Source organism: Capsella rubella, unplaced genomic scaffold (assembly GCF_000375325.1).
Source record: "Capsella rubella cultivar Monte Gargano unplaced genomic scaffold, Caprub1_0 scaffold_6, whole genome shotgun sequence".
NCBI lineage: Eukaryota > Viridiplantae > Streptophyta > Magnoliopsida > Brassicales > Brassicaceae > Capsella > Capsella rubella.
The window spans coordinates 585641-606200 of NW_006238918.1; the positions used below are offsets into that span (position 1 = coordinate 585641).

The 20560-nt window shown below is 38.9% G+C and overlaps 5 protein-coding genes, 1 long non-coding RNA gene and 1 other non-coding gene across 9 annotated transcripts; 5 read left to right on the top strand and 2 right to left on the bottom strand.

The window, feature by feature from the left end:
- Positions 1-281: 281 nt before the first annotated feature.
- Positions 282-363, bottom strand: TRNAS-UGA. The gene has a single exon. It is a non-coding gene; the product is annotated as a tRNA-Ser (tRNA).
- A 101-nt stretch (positions 364-464) lies between these two features.
- On the top strand, positions 465-2104 carry LOC17884060 (DNA topoisomerase 6 subunit A). The gene is made up of 2 exons (XM_006287747.2): positions 465-1064; positions 1216-2104. Exons 1-2 carry the CDS (start codon positions 534-536, stop codon positions 1966-1968), a joined length of 1284 nt encoding a protein of 427 aa, XP_006287809.1. The 5' UTR covers positions 465-533; the 3' UTR covers positions 1969-2104.
- A 63-nt stretch (positions 2105-2167) lies between these two features.
- On the bottom strand, positions 2168-6563 carry LOC17882020 (pentatricopeptide repeat-containing protein At5g02830, chloroplastic). Its single transcript, XM_006286989.2, has 12 exons — positions 5896-6563; positions 5721-5808; positions 5394-5598; positions 5168-5275; positions 4816-4980; positions 4133-4726; positions 3875-3940; positions 3694-3774; positions 3300-3397; positions 2974-3184; positions 2813-2873; positions 2168-2651 (listed from the first exon to the last, which is right to left on the bottom strand). Exons 1-12 carry the CDS (start codon positions 6473-6475, stop codon positions 2332-2334), a joined length of 2577 nt encoding a protein of 858 aa, XP_006287051.1. The 5' UTR covers positions 6476-6563; the 3' UTR covers positions 2168-2331.
- Positions 6564-6840: 277 nt separating this feature from the next.
- LOC17884044 (protein REVEILLE 4) lies at positions 6841-10125 on the top strand. 2 transcript variants are annotated; one of them, XM_006288281.2, is made up of 9 exons: positions 6841-7155; positions 7727-7784; positions 7879-8002; positions 8085-8243; positions 8353-8478; positions 8557-8666; positions 9026-9085; positions 9411-9552; positions 9805-10125. In XM_006288281.2, the coding sequence occupies exons 1-8, from the start codon at positions 6950-6952 to the stop codon at positions 9459-9461; spliced, it is 894 nt and encodes a 297-aa protein (XP_006288343.1). In that variant the 5' UTR covers positions 6841-6949; the 3' UTR covers positions 9462-9552; positions 9805-10125. The 2 variants fall into 2 exon arrangements, with proteins under 2 accessions (XP_006288343.1, XP_023637464.1); XM_023781696.1 differs by having other exon boundaries at positions 9433-9552.
- A 1094-nt stretch (positions 10126-11219) lies between these two features.
- Positions 11220-12785, top strand: LOC17884112 (mediator of RNA polymerase II transcription subunit 4). Its single transcript, XM_006287738.2, has one exon. The coding sequence runs from the start codon at positions 11331-11333 to the stop codon at positions 12624-12626; it is 1296 nt and encodes a 431-aa protein (XP_006287800.1). The 5' UTR covers positions 11220-11330; the 3' UTR covers positions 12627-12785.
- A 537-nt stretch (positions 12786-13322) lies between these two features.
- Positions 13323-16727, top strand: LOC17882012 (pentatricopeptide repeat-containing protein At5g02860). 2 transcript variants are annotated; one of them, XM_006287015.2, is made up of 3 exons: positions 13323-15935; positions 16126-16234; positions 16427-16727. In XM_006287015.2, the coding sequence occupies exon 1, from the start codon at positions 13415-13417 to the stop codon at positions 15875-15877; it is 2463 nt and encodes an 820-aa protein (XP_006287077.1). In that variant the 5' UTR covers positions 13323-13414; the 3' UTR covers positions 15878-15935; positions 16126-16234; positions 16427-16727. The 2 variants fall into 2 exon arrangements, with proteins under 2 accessions (XP_006287077.1, XP_006287078.1); XM_006287016.2 differs by having other exon boundaries at positions 16148-16234.
- An 887-nt stretch (positions 16728-17614) lies between these two features.
- Positions 17615-20547, top strand: LOC111830043. The gene is made up of 14 exons (XR_002833251.1): positions 17615-17820; positions 17925-17997; positions 18191-18227; positions 18314-18437; positions 18571-18650; positions 18766-18825; positions 18932-18984; positions 19280-19391; positions 19477-19594; positions 19732-19803; positions 19876-19958; positions 20117-20171; positions 20262-20355; positions 20465-20547. It is a non-coding gene; the product is annotated as an uncharacterized LOC111830043 (long non-coding RNA).
- The last annotated feature ends 13 nt before the right edge of the window (positions 20548-20560 follow it).

Sequence of the window (20560 nt, forward strand, 5' to 3'; positions counted from 1 at the left end):
GGCGAGGATCGCTGAGGTGGACGATATATCAAAAACAGTCGTTCAGGAGGCTAGTGGCAGATCTGAGATCTTTTTGTATTGACACGTGGTGTTATAGGTCATCTGAACCGTTGATTAGATTTTGGCGGAAGAGACTAGCGTTTAAAGATTTTTATAGATGTAGCTAGTGAATTGGGCTCTAGATATGGGCCGCAAAATACGCTTTGTAAACCCAATAAATTCTCTGTTAATGTATTGGGCTATAAATATGGGCCGCATAGTACAATCAAGAAATTAAAAAACGTCGACAGCAGGGTTCGAACCTGCGCGGGCGAAGCCCAATAGATTTCAAGTCTATCTCCTTAACCACTCGGACATATCGACAACATGTTCAAATTGCAGTTAACAATTTTAATGACGTTGTTTATAATTCTAACCTCAAGTTGCCCTAGAAATTGACATTCACGAGATACGTTCACCTAAAGGAGTAAATTTTCCCGCCATCGTTAGTACAAGAACTCTCTCGGCCGCCGCATCTCCGTCGCCGTCTACTGATGGCGGATAAAAAGAAGCGGAAACGATCCAAAGATGACGAGGCGGAGGAACTTCCTTTCAAAAGCATTCTGGAATCAGACGAAGCTATCCTGGAGCTTTTCAAATCCTATGTTTCCTCTTCTATCAAAGCCGCCGCCGGAGCCGGGGGTGCCTCTTCATCTTCATCGAAACCACTTACCCTAGCTGATCTCTCTCTCTCATCTTCCTGCCGTGAAGTCGCAGATCTCTCACTCTCCTCCGTGCAGACAGAGATAGAGACAGTCATCGTCCAGATCGCCCGTTCGATTCTTGCCGGTGATGGCTTCTCATTCAATGTTCCTTCACGCGCCGCCTCGAATCAGCTGTATGTGCCGGAGCTCGACCGTATTGTGTTAAAAGACAAATCCACCCTCCGGCCTTTTGCTTCCGTTTCTTCCGTCAGGAAAACTACCATCACCACTCGTATCCTCGCCCTTATCCATCAACTCTGCCTCAGGAACATTCACGTTACTAAGCGTGATCTCTTCTACACCGACGTTAAGCTTTTCCAGGTAGGTTCTACTAATTTTCAGTTTAGAAGTTAGATAATGATAGCCACTTGTTTAGATCTGGCAAGTAATGACATTGAGTCTGTGTAGTTGAGCAAAGAAGTTTCGATTTTGTAAGGTTTTTAACCAATTTGCAACCTTAATAAATTTTCAGGACCAGACACAGAGTGATGCTGTGCTGGATGATGTCTCGTGTATGCTCGGTTGCACAAGGTCAAGCCTCAATGTGATTGCAGCAGAGAAAGGTGTGGTGGTGGGAAGGCTCATATTCAGTGACAATGGAGATATGATAGATTGCACAAAGATGGGAATGGGTGGGAAAGCCATTCCACCAAACATCGACCGGGTTGGAGATATGCAGAGTGATGCTATGTTCATACTCTTAGTTGAAAAAGATGCAGCCTATATGAGGTTAGCAGAAGACAGATTCTATAACCGGTTCCCTTGTATCATTGTGACTGCTAAAGGCCAACCCGATGTAGCCACAAGGCTCTTCTTGAGGAAAATGAAAATGGAGCTTAAGCTTCCAGTGCTTGCCTTGGTGGATAGTGATCCTTACGGGTTGAAGATCTTGTCGGTTTATGGATGTGGGTCGAAGAACATGTCTTATGATAGTGCAAATCTGACTACGCCTGATATCAAGTGGCTTGGAATCAGGCCAAGTGATTTGGACAAGTATAAGATACCTGAACAGTGTAGGTTGCCAATGACTGAGCAGGATATTAAGACTGGGAAGGATATGCTAGAGGAGGATTTCGTGAAGAAAAACCCTGGGTGGGTCGAGGAACTTAACCTGATGGTGAAAACGAAGCAGAAGGCTGAGATTCAGGCATTGAGCTCTTTTGGTTTCCAGTATTTATCAGAAGTTTACTTGCCCCTGAAACTGCAGCAGCAGGATTGGCTCTGATCATAAGGTTTCCGTCTCCCTGTTCAATTAGAGAGACCAGTGTATGCTACAAATTTCAAGTTTCTGATCATGTAATGTGTTCAAGCATGTGAAGCAATGATCGAAATTTGGTTTTAATTTATGATTTTAATCTACACATAACTGCGAAGATAACTGTCAGATTATGGTTTGAATCTACACAGAACTGGGAAGATAACTGTCAGCTGATTATTTAGAAGACAATTCATTTGTTATTTAAATGATAGTACACAATATGCGCATTGAGATAGTATGCAATATCTTTCCCCATTTTTTTCTGCATCTGGTTTGAAATTAGCATAAAATTCAAAGATGATTGATTAGTAATGTCCCAGTCAGATGCAGCTACTTTTTGCGCTGCAACCACTGATACAGAGATGCCTTTGTCACCATCAACCTCTCAAGAATCGCAGGTCTCCTTGTTGAGGATATACTAATAAATGACTTGGTGTTCTCTAGCGTATGCTCCGTATCTTGGTTTGCATCATCCACACAGTGTGCATCCTGTTTGATATTCCTTTGTCCAGCAGGAAGAACCACAAGAGACAATTCCTCTTGTAGAAGCTTCACTAGCGCTTCTTTGACAGCAATATCTTGCTTTCCTGAATCGGTATTTGCTTCACTGGTTCCTAGAATAATCAATACATCATCTATTACAACATCACCTGCAAAGGGAGATTCAGTTAATCATCTAGTGGGATAAAATCCAACAACATGTAATTTTAGTCCTTACTTATGCTGCTTGTATGTTGTTTCTGTTGGAAATGTTTACCGAATCAAAAAAGTTAATGCAAGAGAGAGAATGTATTGGTGCCTCGAATCTTACCTCGCATATAGTCTTCCTTGATCATTCGCAAAACTGCTAGAACAACAAGTCGAGCCTCAACCTGTAAATGAATGCAGAAGTTTGACATGGGCATATGCTGAAGGATTTGAATTGATAGGATTACAAGCACACAAAATACTTCATTGTCTCCATTAACTTACCTTGGTAAGTCCTTGAAGGTCAATTGCAAGATTTCCAGCTGTTCTCTCTTGCAAGTGTGTAGCTACTTTTTCAATGAGTAGACTTACAGGTCTCCCTGCATGATCTCCTTCTTGGTCACTTATTTTATTTTGGCTCTGACCGTTTTCCTGTATGACTCCTTCGCACCACTCCTCAATAAGTTCCTTGAGAAAGTGATCGTTAGGTTTGTACCTGCAGTGTTGTGGCTTTGTTTGTGAGTAAAAAGGAATGCCTCCTCACTTGTCTGAAGATACGGAACCATCAAGAAGAGAAGTAAAAGTAACCCATAAAAGTAAATTGTTCTTACCCTGCTTTTCGCATGTCCTGATATATAGCTAAGCATTGCCGCACTTCAAGTAAAGAACCATATTTGCTTCGTGCTTTAAGAAGTGTATTATAGGTCACCTGAGAAACAAAATTCTGGACTGAGATATGCTGAAATAAACTGAGAAACGGCATCCATGTCTTAGGAATGTATTCCGCAAATTTAGTTTAGTCTAAGAACTTCAGGACTTTATACGCATAATTTTGTACATAGCACTGATATTCAGTCTGTTGATTCCCTCTAGTGGTGTGATGGATATACTGTACGGTCAATTTTGCTGAGGGTTAAAGTTTACATCATTAAAGGAACTTCATGAATTGGATGAAGTTAGCAGCTGAAAGGGAACTTCATAAATGGAGGAAGTTAGCATCATTACCCAGTTTGGCTTTATCTGATATCTCCTCATCTCCTCGAACAAAGAAAATGCCAACTTCAAACTTTTATTTTCCGCGCAAATCTGCAAGATAATAAGGATTGTATCTTCACACCTTTGAGTTGCACAATAATTAAGAATAAAGCAGAAAATAAATGTTGGCAACACTAAGAGAGAGTAAAACCTTGATTGCTGTTGTGTAGGCAACAACATCAGGTCTGGTTCCAGCCGAATGCATAGTTCTCAAAATCTGTGCTGGAAGAAGAATATCTATCAGGGAACTTATGACATTACTGTGTAAATCCCATAAATGATACTATAGATGTGCATGAAAGCTTATAAACAGAAGCTGGAGAAGTATGATCACCTTATGTCATTTCTCTATCTTAGCAAAAAGATTTGAATGAATAATTTTAACAAATCAATAGAAAAGTTGACTCACCCGTACAGCACCCTCTACATCGCCTGAACCTCCACACATATCGATCAAAGTCGACCATGTAATCTGATTTGGTGTAAGACCTAGGCTCTTCATCTCATCCATCAATTCTTTTCCTCGATAGTAATCGGTACCACAGGCTTTCAAGAGTATATTATATGTAGCAGTTGTTGGCTTGAAAAAAAATCTATTTGAAGCTTGGATATAAGGTGAAGTAGAATTGTTATTCACCAAAGACCCAGGATCATTAGTTTTCAATTTATTTGGGCTGAAAGTACGGCCTTTACTAACTATTTTATCTGCATATAAGGCTTCCTTAACTGAGCTTCCCTTCCAAGATTGAAATAGACGAAAAGCTCGGTCATACTGGCAAGCTTCAACACAAGCATGCAGTAGGATGTTGAAACACTGAGAATTAGGCTCACAGCCAGATGCAAGCATTTCTTCAAAAAGGTGATTTGCCTGCTCTACTAAACCTGCATTGGCACAGGCGCTGATTAACGACGACCATGTATGAGTATTTGGGGTTACACCAACAGATTTCATATCATCTTTGACTTTGAGTGCCCATTTCCACATCTTTGCATCTGCAAAAACCTGATCTCAAGGCATTACTTCGAGACTTAAGGGATACAAAAGCAAAAAATAATGATCAATTTAGTTTTCACAAAATGCAGATATTGTACCTTTATAATAGTACAATATGTAAAGGCATCCAATTTCAAAAGTCCGGAAGACTCCATTCGCTTTGCTTCTTTGTATATGTCCTGGGCAAGATCAACTCGTCCAGCCAGGCAACATGTTTTCAGTAGTATGTTGTAGGATGTCATGTCAGCTGTAACATCAAGTTTCTGCCCATGACAAAGCAGAGTTTGAAGGTCAGTTGATACTTATTCCTATATCTGATAAAATTGGGGTAGATCGGACCAACATTAAAATAGCACTTAACAATTCGAATTACTATCTAGACAGTTGACCAACGCATATCTTATATATTGAATTACATATAGTGTTATCAAGAGATAGAAAGAAACATACCTGCATATTCTTGTATACTTTTAGTGTGTACCCAAGATCATGGGAATTAACATTCATCAGGCTGTTCATAACATATATATTTGGCTTAACGTTTTCTTTCAGAAGATCCTGCCACAAGATTCTGAGTTTACTACAAATCACAAATGCAGGACGGCAGACAAAAGTAAACGTAATGGTTCAACTAAAGGATACTTATGCAAGAGATCCAGTATAGTCAGGGAATTACCTCATATATGTACCTCGATTTAACGTAATCACCACACAGCCCACAAACATCTATCATCGTTCGGCATATATACATGTTAGGAGTATCTAAAATCTGTTTGCAGGCTTCATATGCTGTCATAACAGAGACCATATCTCCTTTCTTTCCGAAACCAAGAATAATTCTACAAAGTAATATCTCTGTATGCGGCAAAAGACATGCGTATCTGCATCCCATATTCATCAAAATCGTAAGCAGCACACTAAATTCAGCATTCTTGTGCTTTACTTTCGGAATTTCAAAAACCATTAACATGTCCGTTATGAGGGGAGTGTAAACAACGCTTACCTAATCGCTAACTCAGGATTGGAAATGTCAACACAACTCTTTACAATATCAAACGGATCCACCAGCTCTTTGATTTTGAATCTGAGACCTGCAATAAGAAGCAGCCACTCAATTCAAGAGGTTCAAAGTCTGGTCTAAAAAACACAGTGTAACAGCAAGAGTGATATAGTATTACCGGCAAGTATCTCCATTAGATCAATAGCTTTCTCCACTTGCACGGAGTTAGCCATTGCACGAAACTGTTTCCTCATTAACTTCACAGACGATTCATCAACAAGGTCTAATGGAGCAATCCCTACCTTCTCAATTCTCTTCAAAGTGTAAACCACGCTCTCAATCTTACCTTGTCGCAGATTCGAAGAAATCCCTTTCGATAATAGATCAAAATCAACCATGGAAGCGAAACGTGCCACATTAGCTCCGGACTCTGCAGCCAAAGTCTCGGCGATGAGAGCGACATCCTCAATTCGGCCGTCCTCAGCGAGCTTGGAGGCGAAATCAGCGTAATACTCCAGTGAGCCATCTGGAAGCCATCTTACGACGTTAGAGAAGTGGCTAGAGAGAGAATGAGTGGCAGAAACTGGAGCAGGAGAAGCTGAGTGTTGCTGCGGTAGTGACGGAAGCAGCTTGGTGAGAGAAGGATTGGGTTTACTTTTCCGGTTCGCATCTGGTGCGGTGGCGTAACAGCGACGGCTGTGGTGGTGAGGATTGGTTATGGCGGAGGAGGAGCCAAAGACGATGACAAGGTCTCTCATTCCTCGCCAACGGTTGGGATCATCATCATCATCATCATTGTGGCTCAGTTTTTCTGGTTTTCTATTTTTTTTTTTTTTCACGTAAAAAATCCGGTTCCTGTAAATGGATTGGATTTGAAAGGCTACTCTTACAACTCCCGAACCGGACCGGATTTGACGTGTTTAATTCACCGGTATGTCTAACCCGATTTGGTACGTTGATGAGTGACACGTGATTAGTTTGAAGCTCACATCGAAAGACAGAAGAGAAAAAGCAAAAAAAAAAAAAATGATTTTAAAATTAACATTTTTTTTTTGTGTTTAAAAAAAGGAAAAAGGAGAAAAAATGGATGGCCTCAAATTCGAAGTGAAGCTCTTCCACATATTTTACACCAACTTCTTTGCCCGGCATGTGGATATCGTCGCCATTTCTCTCTCTAAGCCTACTTTTCTCTTCACTCTCTCTCTAAACGATCGCTATCTTGAAAAAAACCGATGACCTCAACCAATCTGGTGGTTGCTGAGGCACTACCGTCGGAGTCAATTACAGATGCGACTGAGATGAACACGACGGTTTCTTCTGTATCGACGGAAGCTGGGGAAGCACCGGAGAAGAAGGTGAGAAAAGCTTACACGATCACTAAGTCCAGAGAGAGTTGGACTGAAGGAGAGCACGATAAGTTTCTGGAAGCTCTTCAATTGTAAATCTACCGGCTTTATTCTTACGTTTTCTTCTTCCACCATGGAATTTGGTTTTCTGATTCTGTGTGTCTTCCAGCTCTACTTATAGCTGAATTTTGCGGAACTTCACTTTATTTCTACTTTAGTTTGCTCAATCTAGGATAAATGTTATTTTAGGGTTGCTAAAGTGATAAACTTTTATCAGATCAAAGTCTGGTCATCTGAAGTTTTTGCCTATGTAATTGGATTTGAATTAAAGAAGCAGAAATGTCTTCTTTGATTGGTTTGGTTGGATTGTATATCAAATAGACCAGAGTTTCGATTAATCTTTGATGATTTTTTTTTATTTTTATTTTTCTCATAAAACCAAAGTGTAGTTAAATCACATCTAAAGTTTGCCCAAATGATTTAATAAAGGACTTGGCATCTGGTTTCAACATGAGATCTGAAAAACTTACTATAAGTCAGCTTTTAGAGCAATGTATGAAACCAATTTCCAACCACTCCTAAACATTTTCCTTCTGTGTATTAAGTGTAGGATTTAGGTAATGGATACTTACTTTCTTGCTGACAATGTTATTGTGTCCCTAGGTTTGATCGGGACTGGAAAAAAATAGAAGACTTTGTTGGCTCAAAGACAGTTATTCAGGTTTGAGATCAGCTTTTCTAAATTTTTGGTTTTAACATACAACCTTGGCACATTTCCCCTCTTAATCTTCCTGTGCCTGTTTGATTTACTGCAGATCAGGAGCCATGCCCAAAAATATTTTTTAAAGGTCCAGAAGAATGGGACTTTAGCACATGTGCCACCCCCTAGGCCTAAGCGCAAAGCTGCTCACCCATATCCTCAAAAGGCATCGAAGAATGGTCAGTTCCACTATAATATATATTACTTTGTATGGACAGATTAAGTAACATGTAATTAACTGAACGCTACTCAATTCTGCAGCTCAAATGTCGCTTCACGTTTCCATGTCCTTTCCTACTCAAATAAACAACCTTCCTGGCTATTCTTCATGGGATGATGATACCTCTGCACTGCTAAACATAGCAGTAAGCGGGGTTATTCCACCAGAAGATGAACTTGATACTTTTTGTGGACCAGAAGGCATGCATTGTCATCTCTACTCAATTTCTTTAGTTTGCTTTGGTAGTTGAGTTACCCTATCTTATGAAGTTTCCTATGCGAAATGTGGCTTACAATATTATTGTTTCAGTTGTTATTGAATCAAATGACATACCAAGTGCGAGTAGTCCTTCAGCATCTGGTATAGGAAGCTCAAGCAGAACACTGTCAGATTCCCAAGATTTAAGACTGGCAAAACAAGCTCCCTCAATGCATGGTAATATCTGAACAGTTGGGTGACTATTTCTGAGTTTTCATTTTCATGGTGGACACCGTTGTAATGGTTTCTTTGCAGGTCTTCCTGATTTTGCCGAGGTTTATAATTTCATTGGGAGTGTCTTCGATCCTGACAGCAAAGGCCGCATGAAAAAGCTCAAGGAAATGGATCCTATAAATTTTGAAACTGTGAGTTGGCGTGTACTTGCCTTTATATAAAATGATGTGTGTGACAGCATATCCATCAATTAGGTTTCTACTTGAATGATGCTTCTTCTTTGAGCTTCCTTATAATCTCTCTCTGCAACTTTGGCTTTGTGGTGTTTCCTGTTGTTGTACTCTAAATAGATCAAGTACTGACACAGTTGAACTTAATAAACAATATTTACAGATTCCTTTTAAAAAATTTGACTGTTACCATGATTTTATGGTCAAATAATAGGGTTTGACAACCATGGGTCAGTTTTTAAGAGTCTTGGTACCTATTTGTAGCTGTCAGTGACTGTTCTTTTTTTAGTATCCTTCAGTAACCACAGTTTGTTTTGCAGGTTCTGCTGTTGATGAGAAACCTTACGGTGAACTTGTCAAACCCTGACTTTGAACCTGCTGTAAGTGTTAATTTTATCTTAACTTCTGTTCTCGTTGAGTATGTGAGACACATTTTTCTTTCCGGGTTAAGACTTAGAGAGAGGTAAAGGCTCTTACACCAAACAGATCTGCTAACTATGTGCCTTCAAATTCGAATTGCCTAAACCGTTTAATAATTAAGACTAGATCGCGGTTAGTGAGTGTTACTTCTTCAACCGTCCCTACGATTAAAGCCTAAAGGAGGATTGTTGTGCTCTTTGAGATATTTATCTATTATATTAACACATCAACGGCTGGCTACTGGATTGATTTTTTTGCAACATATGTAATCTAACTATGAAATAGTCCGAATACGTTGATGCTGCAGAGGAAGGTCCTGAACACTTAAGCTCGTAGCTGTTAGTGCGGGAACCCTGATCAAGAACTCAACAAGTTATATCTCTTTTTGACTACTTCTTGCTCGCAGCAACTGGCGACCAGCTATCAAGTAAGTGTGGTTTTATATCTATACCAATCACTTCACTATAATCAGATCGTTTGTATTGATTTAATTACTTGAAAGCTAGTATAGACAATTCACTAAAGTTTGCATAAGACCTTTCTCATTTGTCATTTTAGTTGCCGCCTCACATAATCTTTGATCACATTTCCCTCAAGGTCTGCGTTAAGAGTTATGTGGCTCTTCATTCTTAACAAATTGTTATCTGATGATCTCTGTGTTTGGTGAATTGTGTCACAGAGAACATAAATGAGGCGTCACAAACAAGAGGAACATATGCAGTTTAGGGTCAGAACCAGTTGGGTGAATGGTAGATATATGTACTTGTGTGTATGTAGAAAATAGATACCAAATGTATCTGTTTTTAATATAATTATTTGTTCATGCGTTTTGTAATATGTCTTTACTTTACCTGTATTTCTGATTGGTTTTTTTTTGGTTATCTGTTTAACCAAAGCTATGTAAACACGTTAGCAAATTGTTACCTAACTCATAAGTGAGATACATAACTCTGTTGTATTGTATTTGTATCCAAGCATTAACGTCCATGTTTTGTCTCCACTCTTTGTTTTTCTTCTCAATAAACAATTACTCGAAAACCAGGTCAATGATAATTACTAATTACTACTAACTAGATTCGGACCCGCGCTACAGCGCGGGGGAAAGTTACCGGGTTTTTAATCCTTTGTACGTTGCGGGATAATTTATTTGTGTTTGCTTTACTTTATTTTGATTATTAATTAAATTCTATCATTTTTAGCTTGTATTTTTTGTGTTGGTTTCAAATATGTTCAAAATTATTTAAATTGTATGATTTTAGTTGGATTGTTAATTTTAGAACAATATGTGACATATATACATGTATAAATATTATACTAAGAATCATTTTTAAAGTTTAGGGATTGACCCGTGGTACACCGCATAATCATAAATACATGATTTTAACTTGGACATTTCATGCAGTTTTGTAAAATTGCAAATCTCTAGAATAAACAAATAAAGAGCCAATGATTTCTTATTTCTTATCGTGTTAAAATGTAAAATCTGTGTTTATGTTACAATTTTCTGGTAGCAGAAACTTATTTATATAGATAATATTTTCTTAGAGTTAGGTTAGCGTTGAAAAAAAAGATTAGCTTTATAATCAAGTCAGAAATTCGAAACTATTGCCAAATAAATATATTAAAGATGGTTGAAAATGAATTATCCCGTAATTGGTGTGAAGATCATAGTTAATATAGGAGAAAACTATACATCTAAATATTAATATAAGATATTTAAGGAACATTTTGTTTTGAAATATTATGGATAATTTGATAAATATTTTATATTTAATTTATATTTCTGATTTTTAGGTTAATTTGTTAAACCAATATACAAAATCATACATTAATGTATTTTTCCTTAAACAAATTAAGATTAATGTACTTTCCAAAACCGATATTGATGGTTTAATTTGGTAGATTTCGAAATAATATATATGGAAACTGGTATTTAATATCTTTAAATTTTTATTAAGATCCAATTGAAAAATTTCGGGTTAATTTTTTTAAAAAACCCGACCCAAGAAACTTTTGTACTTCTATTTTACTATAGTAGGGATTAGTATTAATCAAGCAACTTAACCGTGTTGGTATGGGTTTGGATTTGGAAGGTCTTTAGGACACTCTGACTGACTCCGAAGGTTGCGAAATTTGTATAAACAGAGAGAAGCTTCGTCTCTTAAATTATCTTCGGTTTAAGAGATTCTTTCGCCGTCGGCGAAGATGCTACAGCATCAGATCGTACAATCCCCGGCGAGATTAGGGTTAACCGGTCCTGGTTCTCCCTCCGTACAAAACCCAACGCCTCCTCGTCATGGCCATCCAACCTCTTCTTCATCTTCCCAATCTCAGCACCAACAGATCCAACAACAACCTAATCTTCTCCCTTCCTCCATCGTCGCCGCCGCTTCCTCAGCGTCAGCTTCGGCGGCTATTTCATCATCCGCTTTGCTATCGCTCCTTCCACCATTACCGCGAGCCCAAGCTTTGCTCCAGCAGATGGCGGTTTTGACGTCAAAGCTCTTCGAAGTCTCTCCGAATCGCGCTCTATGGCTGTCAGCTTTCCGTGGCTCCCTCCCTTCGTTCCTCTCCTCACACTCGTTACCACCGCCTCCGCCGCTTGAAAACCCTAATCCTTCATCCACGAAGGAGATCCTCTCTCAGTTCAATTCCCTCCAGACTCAGCTCTTCGAAGCCGTGACAGAGCTTCAAGAGATCCTCGATCTGCAAGACGCGAAGCAGAAGGTCGCGCGTGAGATCAAATCCAAAGATTTATCTCTTCTCGCATTCGCCAACAAGCTCAAGGATGCAGAACGTGTTCTGGATATGCTCGTGGACGACTACTCAGATTATCGCAAACCAAAACGAAGCAGAACTCTAACTGAATCTGAGAAGGAGGAAGAAGAAGTAGAAGATGACAATGATTCGTCCTCTTCAACCACAGTTTCGTCTCAGCTGAAGCTAAAAGACATTCTAGCTTACGCTCATAAGATTAGCTACACCACATTCGCTCCGCCGGAATTTGGCGCAGGGCAAGCCCCTCTCCGTGGTGCATTACCACCAGCTCCTCAAGACGAGCAAATGAGAGCTTCTCAGCTTTACACCTTTGCTGATCTTGATATCGGTTTACCGAAAACCGTAGAAAACATGGAGAAGAAGGTTGAAGCACTCATTGAGCCGCCACCACCACCAGAAGCTATGGATATCTCTGCAATTCATAACCTGCTTCCGCCGAATATCGCAGTTCCGTCAGGATGGAAACCAGGAATGCCAGTGGAATTGCCAAGAGATTTACTATTGCCACCCCCTGGATGGAAACCAGGAGATCCAGTTGTGTTACCGCCCTTGGAGTCAATTGCTGCGCCTAGAGCGGCGGATCAGCAATATATGCGACCTCCTCAGGGACTTCACAGACCGCCTGATGTCATACAGGTCCGAGCTGTTCAACTCGATATTTTGGAAGATGATGATAGCAGTGATTACAGCAGCGATGATGCAAGCTCAGATGACGAGGATTAATCATCATTGTGGTTGATGAATTCCCTGCAAGGTAATATTTGACCAATGTTGGTATATATGTTAAGTGGTTCATCGTTATCATTATCAAAATTGTTTCTTATGATGTATCAGGATTCTAATTCATTTTACAGAATTATTGGTTCTTTTTATTTTTCTAGATTCAACCTTTAGCTTCAAATTCAGTATTTAGCTTCAATGGTTCTTGTAAGTTTCAAAATTTGAAGAAAGCATTTTTGAGCTACAAAGTTGGATTGTTAAACTTCAGAATGTTCAACTGGTGAATTTTATATGCTGCTTCCTGCTTGACATTTGGATCTCTCTGCAAAGTGCAAAGTAAAATCCATACGTTTCATATAAGGCACACGTGTGTCTTATGGGGCTCTTTCTGCTAAAATTAAGCCCGTTTAATTATTGAGCCCATTTAGATTTATATATTGCACACATGTGTCTTATACGGCTATTTCTGCCAAAACCAAGCCCGTCAAGTATTTAGCCCATTTATATAATGCACACATGATGTATTAAAGGGCTCGTTCTGCCAAAATCAAGCCCGTTTAAGTATTTAGCCCATTAAGATTTAACCTGTTGAATCGGGACTAGCCACGTGGTCGAATACTTAATAGGGTTAAATTTCCCACACCACACCTGTAAATAAAACTAAAAAATGGTCTTCTTCGAATTAAAAAAAAAAACTAAATAAATTGAAAAATCTGACAAAAATATCCATTCGTTTCTCTTCTCCACTCTCGCTTTCTCCTGGTTCTTTCTAGTTTCTACTTCTACCTCTCATGGCGGACAAGCTAGCTCTTCCACTTCTCCTTCCCTGTACTCCTTCCTCTAAACCCTTTTCTCACGACCAAAACCACCATCTCTCTCGGACGCCTTTTCTTACTACGTCACTTTCGTCACCACCTCCTCCTCCGCCGGTAGAACCTCTTCTCCACGATGTTTTCCTTCACCAAAACTCTAATTCCAGACAACCCATCAGCTCTCAAACGCATAGAAGCCGTAACCGGACGCGAATTGGCAAGTCACGCGACTCCAACCTCGGGAAACCTTGGTCTTACCATGGTCTTTCTCCACAAGGTCAGCAAGTTCTACGTTCCCTCATCGAACCCGCTTTTGATTCCGGTCAATTAGATGCTCTACTCTCTAAGCTATTCGAGCCGTATAAGGATAAACCAGAGTCTACCTCGTCGGAGTTACTAGCTTTTCTTAAAGGATTAGGATTTCATAAGAAATTCGATTTGGCTCTGCGTGCTTTTGATTGGTTTATGAAGCAGAAGGATTATCAATCCATGTTGGATAACTCTGTTATTGCTATCGTTATCAGTATGCTAGGTAAAGAAGGCAAAGTATCTTCCGCTGCAAATTTGTTCAATGGTTTGCAGGAAGACGGGTTTTCGCTTGATGTCTACTCTTATACTTCGTTGATATCAGCCTTTGCTAATAGCGGAAGGTACAGGGAAGCTGTAAATGTGTTCAAGAAGATGGAGGAAGAAGGTTGTAAACCGACTTTGATCACTTATAATGTTATTTTGAATGTGTTTGGGAAAATGGGTTCTCCTTGGAATAAGATTACGTCTCTCGTGGAGAAGATGAAGACTGATGGGATTGCTCCGGACGCTTATACCTACAACACGCTTATAACTTGTTGTAAACGAGGCTCTTTGCATCAGGAAGCTGCTCAGGTTTTCGAAGAAATGAAGGCTGCAGGGTTTAGTCATGATAAGGTTACTTACAATGCGCTATTAGATGTTTATGGAAAGTCTCATCGGCCTAAGGAAGCTATGAAGGTTTTGAATGAGATGGAGCTCAATGGTTTTTCTCCGAGCATTGTGACTTACAACTCCTTGATCTCTGCATATGCACGGGATGGCATGCTCGATGAGGCAATGGAGCTTAAGAATCAGATGTCGGAAAAGGGAACGAAACCTGATGTTTTCACTTACACAACGCTTTTATCGGGGTTTGAAAGGGCTGGGAAGGTCGAATCTGCTATGAATATTTTTGAAGAGATGAGAAATGCTGGGTGCAAACCAAATATTTGTACTTTTAATGCATTTATAAAGATGTATGGTAACAGGGGAAAGTTTGCTGATATGATGAAGATTTTTGATGAGATCAACATGTGCGGTCTGTCCCCCGACATTGTCACTTGGAATACACTATTAGCAGTCTTTGGCCAAAACGGGATGGATTCAGAAGTATCAGGTGTATTCAAGGAAATGAAGAGAGCTGGATTTGTACCCGAGAGGGAAACTTTCAACACCCTAATCAGTGCGTATAGCCGCTGTGGTTCATTTGAACAAGCTATGACTGTTTACAGGCGAATGCTTGATGCTGGGGTCACTCCTGACCTCTCCACCTATAACACTGTGTTGGCAGCTTTGGCTCGTGGAGGAATGTGGGAACAATCTGAGAAAGTTCTTGCAGAGATGGAAGATGGTCGGTGCAAACCGAATGAGTTAACTTACTGCTCTCTACTTCATGCATATGCAAATGGCAAGGAGATAGGTCTGATGCATTCTTTAGCAGAAGAGGTGTATTCGGGAGTTATTGAGCCTCGAGCTGTGCTTCTGAAGACCCTTGTCTTGGTTTGCAGTAAGTGTGATCTTTTGTCAGAGGCTGAACGTGCGTTCTCTGAGCTCAAAGAGAGGGGGTTTTCACCAGACATAACCACATTAAATTCCATGGTCTCTATATATGGAAGAAGGCAGATGGTGGCAAAGGCAAACGAAGTGTTGGACTACATGAAAGAAAGGGGTTTCACACCAAGCATGGCGACCTACAATAGCCTCATGTATATGCATAGTCGGTCTGCTGATTTCGGAAAATCAGAGGAGATCTTGAGGGAAATACTGGCTAAGGGAATCAAGCCAGATATCATATCATACAACACTGTCATTTACGCCTACTGTAGAAATACTAGGATGAGAGATGCATCTAGAATATTCTCAGAGATGAGGGATTCAGGGATTGTCCCTGATGTTATCACCTACAATACGTTTATCGGTTCTTATGCAGCTGACTCAATGTTTGAGGAGGCCCTTGGCGTCGTTAGGTACATGATCAAGCATAGTTGTAGACCAAACCAGAACACCTACAACTCAATTGTCGATGGATACTGCAAGCTAAACAGGAAAGATGAGGCAAAACTGTTTGTTGAAGATCTGAGGAATCTTGATCCACATGCTCCCAAAGGCGAGGATCTCAGGTTACTGGAACGGATACTGAAGAAATGGCCATAGTTAATTGTTGATGAGAAACCTCACAGTAAACTTGTCGCACCCTGACTTCAAATCCGATGTAAGTGCTAAGTTTATCATAACTTCCATGTTCGTTGAGCATGTGAGGCACCTTTATTTCTTTTTGTGTTTGTACTTAGAGAGAAAAAGTAACTGTTGCAATGACTGGAGGAGTATTGTTGCCCTTTGTGATATATGTAGACACATGAACTGCTGACTTCTTGATGAATTCCAATCTAACCTTGAAATAGTCTGAACACTTTGATGCTACAGAGGGAGGTCCTGAACACGCTTGTAGCTGTTAGTGCAGGATCCCTGGTGAAGAACTCAACAAGTGTTGTATCTTCTTGGTGACTCATAGTAAGGAATTGTCTGTGCATAAGAGCTAAATGTTTTTCAGTTCCCACCGTAGATCTTAAACTCTGGCTGTATATTAACCATAACTGTTAGAAATCCTAGCGTAGCTGTTATAAGGCTGACCATGTTCTCTTAAAGTTTACATGAAGAGTTATCATGGCTCTTACCTAATGGAGTATTTGATCTGTGCACTAGGTGTATTGTATCAGATGCTTCTCATGGTTGTTGTCTGAGAAGAACATAACTGAGGCGTCACAAACAGGAGGGACAAATGGCAGAATCGGTCAGAACCAGTTTTCCGGGGAATGGTACATATATTAAATGGTTACCAGTTGTATTGTATTTTTTTGATAGTTGTTCATCCCCTTTTGTAGTTTCTCTTATTTGGTTGTGTAGTTAACCAAAAAGCTATGTTACAGCTAGCAAATCTCATAAAACCCATATGTTATGCTGTGACTGTGAGAGAGATACATAATGACAACGTTCTTGTTCTTCTCTTGAGCCGAGCCTTTTTGTTGTTTTTGACTTTTGTTGACAGCAACCAAATATTCCGAAACCCGGTTAAGAAAAATCAGGAAACCGAACCGTATTGGTGAATCCTATCAAATCAAAGAAAACAAAGGCAGATGAATCAAACTGAATCGAATCAAAGCTAAACCGAAAAAGAAGTAGGTTTAAGATGTTCTCTCAGAACTTCTAGATGGGCTTCTCATTAGCTAAAGCCCAATAATATTTAGGTGGGCTGTCAATATAAACAATTAGCAATCGGGCAGTTTGATCCCCCGTTTTTATTGGTAGTTGAATTTCTATTTTTCTCAATTAATATAAACGTCAGTGAATTTCTATTTTTCTCATTTATGAACGTTACTACGTTAGTGAATTTCCATTTTTTTTGATAAAGAGCCGTTTGAGATTTTCCTTTTTATATTTTTTAATTACGTTTTAGTTTTTTTCCTTTTTACTTAAACAAACCAGTTATTTCCTTTTGTTTATTTTACGCTTCAGATATTTCCTTTTTTTTTTTTTTTTGTCGTCAACGCTTCAGATATTTCCATTTTTCTCAATTAATGTTTCCATATTTCCAAACTGGCATTCTAAACAAAATTCCCTTATTAATGTTAAGTGAATTTCCTTTTTTCCTTTTTTTCTTTTTTTCTTTTATCATCGTTATTTCCTTTTTCTTATGCTTCAGTCTTCAGATATTTCCTTTTTTTTTTTTTTTTGCTGATGGTTTTTACTTTTTACTAGTGAGAGCATCTTCTATATAAACGGGGGTTTTCTGTTTCTCTACCAAAAATTGTCATCGACTAAGAAAACACAAACTCTCTTACACTTTTGTTGGTTCTTCTTCTTCCTTCCTTATAATTCTCTCAGTTCTGATTCTATTTCCCCCTTAGTTCTCTTGCTCTCTCTCTCTCTCTCAGTTCGTATTATGCTGGGTCTAGGGTTCACTTCATCAATCTCTTTTCATCGTCTTTGCGTCACCTGTATATAATTCCTCTCTCTGGTTTCAAGCAAGGAAGACGGTTCTCTTGATATTTGTTCATCCTTCAATCTTATTCTTAAACCAAAGTTCTACTCTGTAACAAGTAATTTTATCTTCACTTTTATTATTGTTTTGAGATTTGATTCTGTTTCGTTGGGAATTGGTATCATCTTTGATTAAATTGCTTCTTCGTCTCTGTTTATGCAGGAATTAACTGTGATTAGGACATGGCACGAAGACGCACACAACACAATAGAGTCTCGTCTTGTCTGGTTGTACGGTAACTTCTTCTTTTATGTTTCTTCTGAGTTCTGACCGTTTGATTAATTGGTATCTCACTCTTATCTTTCGTCCTGCAACGAATGTTATTGAGAGAGACTTTCTAGGCTCTTGGTTATTTTACTTGCCTCCTCAATACTTAATTGTGTGTATCACTCACTGTTTTGTTGGGTCCTTTTATATTCTCAATGCAGGTTACTCTACTGCTACTTGACGATCCTCAGCCCTCAGGTATGGTTAAATGTTTAGATCATGTTTTCTTCTTTATAACATATTGTTCAACACAGCTTGGTTTTGAGTGCGCTTTTTCTTTGTAGGTTCATCCGCATGTAGCTAGCTACTGGGAACAAGACTCTCAAAGTTTGGTATCAAGAACCAGAAGCTATCATGGTTTCTGGATGAGGGGGGTCAAAGTACATCCCAAAGTGTTGAAGTACAGAGGTAACTTCAATTGTTGTTGCTTTAAGTTGTGTTTTGATTTTACCCAGATGAATACGGATTATTCTCTCTTCATCATTGATTTTGCTCTGTCTTTTCAGCTCTATACAATTTCGGTATATTTTGTTTATTCCAGGTGGACATACTCAGAGATAATGCAGTCTTATGGTGTATCTACTTGAACAACTTCGGCCTCCAGGCGTTGAGGTTACAGTGGTAGGAGGAGTTTCTCGTATCAAAACTGTCACTTTGCAACTTGTATGCTATTTCAATTAGCAAATATTTCAAATTCGTCCCCTTTCTATTTACATTGGTATGTTTATATGGTCAGGTGTATCTACGTAGCAGCAGAATCGTTCAAGGTGTTCTCAGTTGCCAAATCTGGATTGAGGTTAGGTTTTGACTCTGATACTAAACTTCACTGTTTTTACCAATTATGTAATGATGAGATCATTCAGTCTGTTCACGTTCACTCTTTTCTTTTGTTGTATTTGCAGGATTGTTGGATAGCACATTACATAAAGACGTATTAGTTTCGTCTCTTTCGGTGGTATTTGATATTCTTTTTTTTTCCTTCAAATCTAGTATTCTTCTTACTGTTTGATAATAAGCATATGCTTCAATCTCGACCATAAATTGATTACACTGTCTATCCTGAAGAAGATTGATCACAAATTGGCTATTTTTACCTACTGCTTAGTTTATCTGTGAGATATGTTATAAAAGTTTACAAATCTTATTAACTAATATTATTATGTGTTTATGATTTGATCTAATCAGATTTTGAATCATGCCCTTGGTTATAATTGACCTTATACTTTTTGTATTTTGTTTCTCTCTTTCAGAAAAGCGTGAAGGAGTGAGATTATGATGGAATCTCTTTTTGCTCTCTCACCAACAACAAAAATTGTGGAAGCGTCAGGAATTGCTGGTAAGCATGTCAATGTCGATTCTCAGGTATGGTTAATTTTCATTGTTTTAAGTTTTAACTCATGTTCTTAGTTTATGAGTTAACTTTCTTTGTTTGGTTATCTTAATGTAGTTACGAGGAAGAACAACTCCTACTTTGGTATCAGGAACGAGAAGCTTCAGTGGTTTCTGGATTAGGTGAAGGTACATCTCAAAGAGCTCATTGCCATTTAGACTCTCCCATTACAAAGGTAACTCTGACTATATTTGCTTCAAGTTGTGTGTTAGATGTTCCCTAATGAATATGGATTGCTCTTTGTACATGTGTCCTATGTTTACTTTTGCTGCGTCTCTTAAATCACAAGTTCGTATGTTTTGTTTTTTCCAGGTGACTATATTCAGAGATATTGCAGTTCTTATGGTGGAATACATTGACGAAAACTAGCGTCAGGGCTTTGAGGTTAGCTACTTGAACCTTGGTGGATCTCATCATTCACCCTAAAAACAACACTTCTGCCTTCGGTTATCTCAGGTCGGGTCCCCAGTTCAAGCAAGGGAGAAGACTGTCATGATTTTAACGGATTATTAATGCTATTCTAAAACCAAAGAGCTACGGTATGAGAATCTTTCCTTTTTACATCTTCAATTAAATTGTTTTTTCCTTTTCACATCTTCAATTAAATTGTTTTAATATTTGATTCTGATTCGTTGGAACTTGGGATCATAAACTGTTTAATTAGTTGACATTACCTATCTGGCTCTATTTTATGCAGGAACAGCACTTGATAGCACATCACACGAAGACGCACTAGTTTCATCTCTTTTGTGGTATGTGATCTGGTTTAATTCTTCAAATTTATTGCTTTTATTTAATGTTTCTTCATCCCCTTTCTTTTTACTTTGGTATTCTATTCACAGGTGTATAACGTAACAGACACATGCTGCTGAATACTTAAGGGTTTCCTCAATCGCATTAGTCATTGGTTTAACTGGCCTCACTTTTATTTACCAGGTTTCGTGATCACAACTTCGTTCCCTTTAGTTAGCAAATGTGTTCCCTTTTATTATTTATCTAATCAGATTTCCATTTGGTTATGATTATATTTGGTTTCTCTTACAAGAGCTGGAAATAAGAATTCAAGCACTAGTAAGCTCCCCTTTTTGTTACAACATTGAAGACGTTGAAATTGAAGTCTATAACAATGCAAGTATTTTGT